Source organism: Cryptotermes secundus, unplaced genomic scaffold (assembly GCF_002891405.2).
Source record: "Cryptotermes secundus unplaced genomic scaffold, Csec_1.0 scaffold9501, whole genome shotgun sequence".
NCBI classification, from domain to species: Eukaryota; Metazoa; Arthropoda; class Insecta; order Blattodea; family Kalotermitidae; genus Cryptotermes; species Cryptotermes secundus.
The window spans coordinates 1-1,464 of NW_019737671.1; the positions used below are offsets into that span (position 1 = coordinate 1).

General features: G+C 44.2%; 1 protein-coding gene across 1 annotated transcript; it reads right to left on the minus strand.

Moving 5' to 3' along the window:
* Positions 1-46: 46 nt before the first annotated feature.
* Positions 47-1,373, minus strand: LOC111870496. Its single transcript, XM_023862828.1, has 2 exons — positions 1,182-1,373; positions 47-565 (listed from the first exon to the last, which is right to left on the minus strand). The coding sequence occupies exons 1-2, from the start codon at positions 1,371-1,373 to the stop codon at positions 47-49; spliced, it is 711 nt and encodes a 236-aa protein (XP_023718596.1).
* Positions 1,374-1,464: the final 91 nt, after the last annotated feature.

Genomic DNA, 1,464 nt, shown 5'->3' on the forward strand with positions numbered 1-1,464 from the left:
GGCTTTCCTCTTTCTTCGGACGACTACTGCCCTTGGAATTAATGATCTAGTCAATAAAACCTTTGGAATAACCGTTCAACTGAAGATCGTGTCTCAGGTTGTTAATTTCTCTGGCCAAATCTCGTCGATCTTGGCATATGGTAGAGGCTCTGTCGTGGAGACTTTTTATCAAGCCTCTTTTCACATGCGGCGGATGGTTAGAATTGAAGTTGAGGTACTGGCCAGTGTGGGTGGGTTTCCTGTAGACCTGTGTGGCTAGTGCCGTCTTTTCCCTGATGACCAGAACGTCCAGAAATGAGATCGCATTGTTAGACTCAGTTTCCATGGTGAAGCAGATGGAAGGCCTTAAACTGTTGAGGTGGTCGAAGAAAGTCTGTAATCTCTCTGAACCATGAGGCCAGACTACAAAAGTATCATCCACGTATCGCAGCCACACCGACGGTTTGTACGGAGCTGAGTCAAGAGCTAGTTTTTCAAAATGCTCCATGAAGATGTTGCTAACGATGGGCGAGAGAGAATTTCCCATAGCCATGCCATCTTTCTGTTGGAAGAACTTGTCGTCAACCTGAAAATAGGTGGTTCTCAAACAGACTTCCAGCAGCTCCATGATGGCTCCGACCTGCAAGACAGACCGTCCCGACAGTGTGACATCGTCGTGCAGCTTGTTTTCAATAACATGTAGGACCTCGTCGACTGGTACATTAGTGAAGACTGACAACGTCAAAGCTAACGAGAGTATCTTCAGAATGAAGGCTAACAGTCTTTAATAACTGAACGAAGTGGGCGGAATTCTTGAGGAAAGAGTCGGATTTACGAGCAAAAGGACTGAGTATCTTATGGAGAAAGCCGGCCAGTGCATAGCAAGGAGAACCAATCGAACTTACTATAGGCCTCAGAGGAATACCCGCTTTGTGAATCTTGGGCAGACCATACAGATGTGGAGGTTTGCTGTGATATGGAGTCAGCCTGTGTTTAAGATCGGTCGGAAGAGTGGTTTTATATTTAGAAATATAACAATTTTAACAAGCAGTGTAACAGCTACGTGAGTGATACACACCTGATGATGGCCATTTAGGGCCGAAACATGTAGTGTGGAGGAGGAAAAGAAGTAAAAACTACAATAAAATTTGTTGCACTTAAGACGGTATTTATCCATATATATTAGAAAGGAGTTTCTGTACTTTCCTCTCCACCTTAGCTGTAGGGTCTTTGGGCAAGGTTTCGTAAACTCCGGACTCTAGCAACGTGTTTAACTTATCCTTGTATTCGGATTCGTCCAAAACCACTGTGCAGTTGCTTTTGTCTGCTCGAAGAATCATAATTTCCTTGTTAAGTCTCAAAGATTTCACGGCTTTCAGTTCCTTCGTGGTCATGTTAGGTCTGGAAGACTCAAGACTTCTCTAGCATGGATCTAACTGATTGTACCGGTTCTCACGGTCTCTTCGCTTGCAGATTTCTTATATT

What these genes read in the sequence shown, in the direction of transcription:
- LOC111870496 (XM_023862828.1), bottom strand. Translation starts at nt 1,373, where the DNA reads ATGACCACGAAGGAACTGAAAGCCGTGAAATCTTTGAGACTTAACAAG. An exon ending in CAGCTAAGGTGGAGAGGAAA is followed by an intron (nt 566 to 1,181) that starts GTACAGAAACTC and finishes ACCTATTTTCAG; the next exon opens with GTTGACGACAAGTTCTTCCA.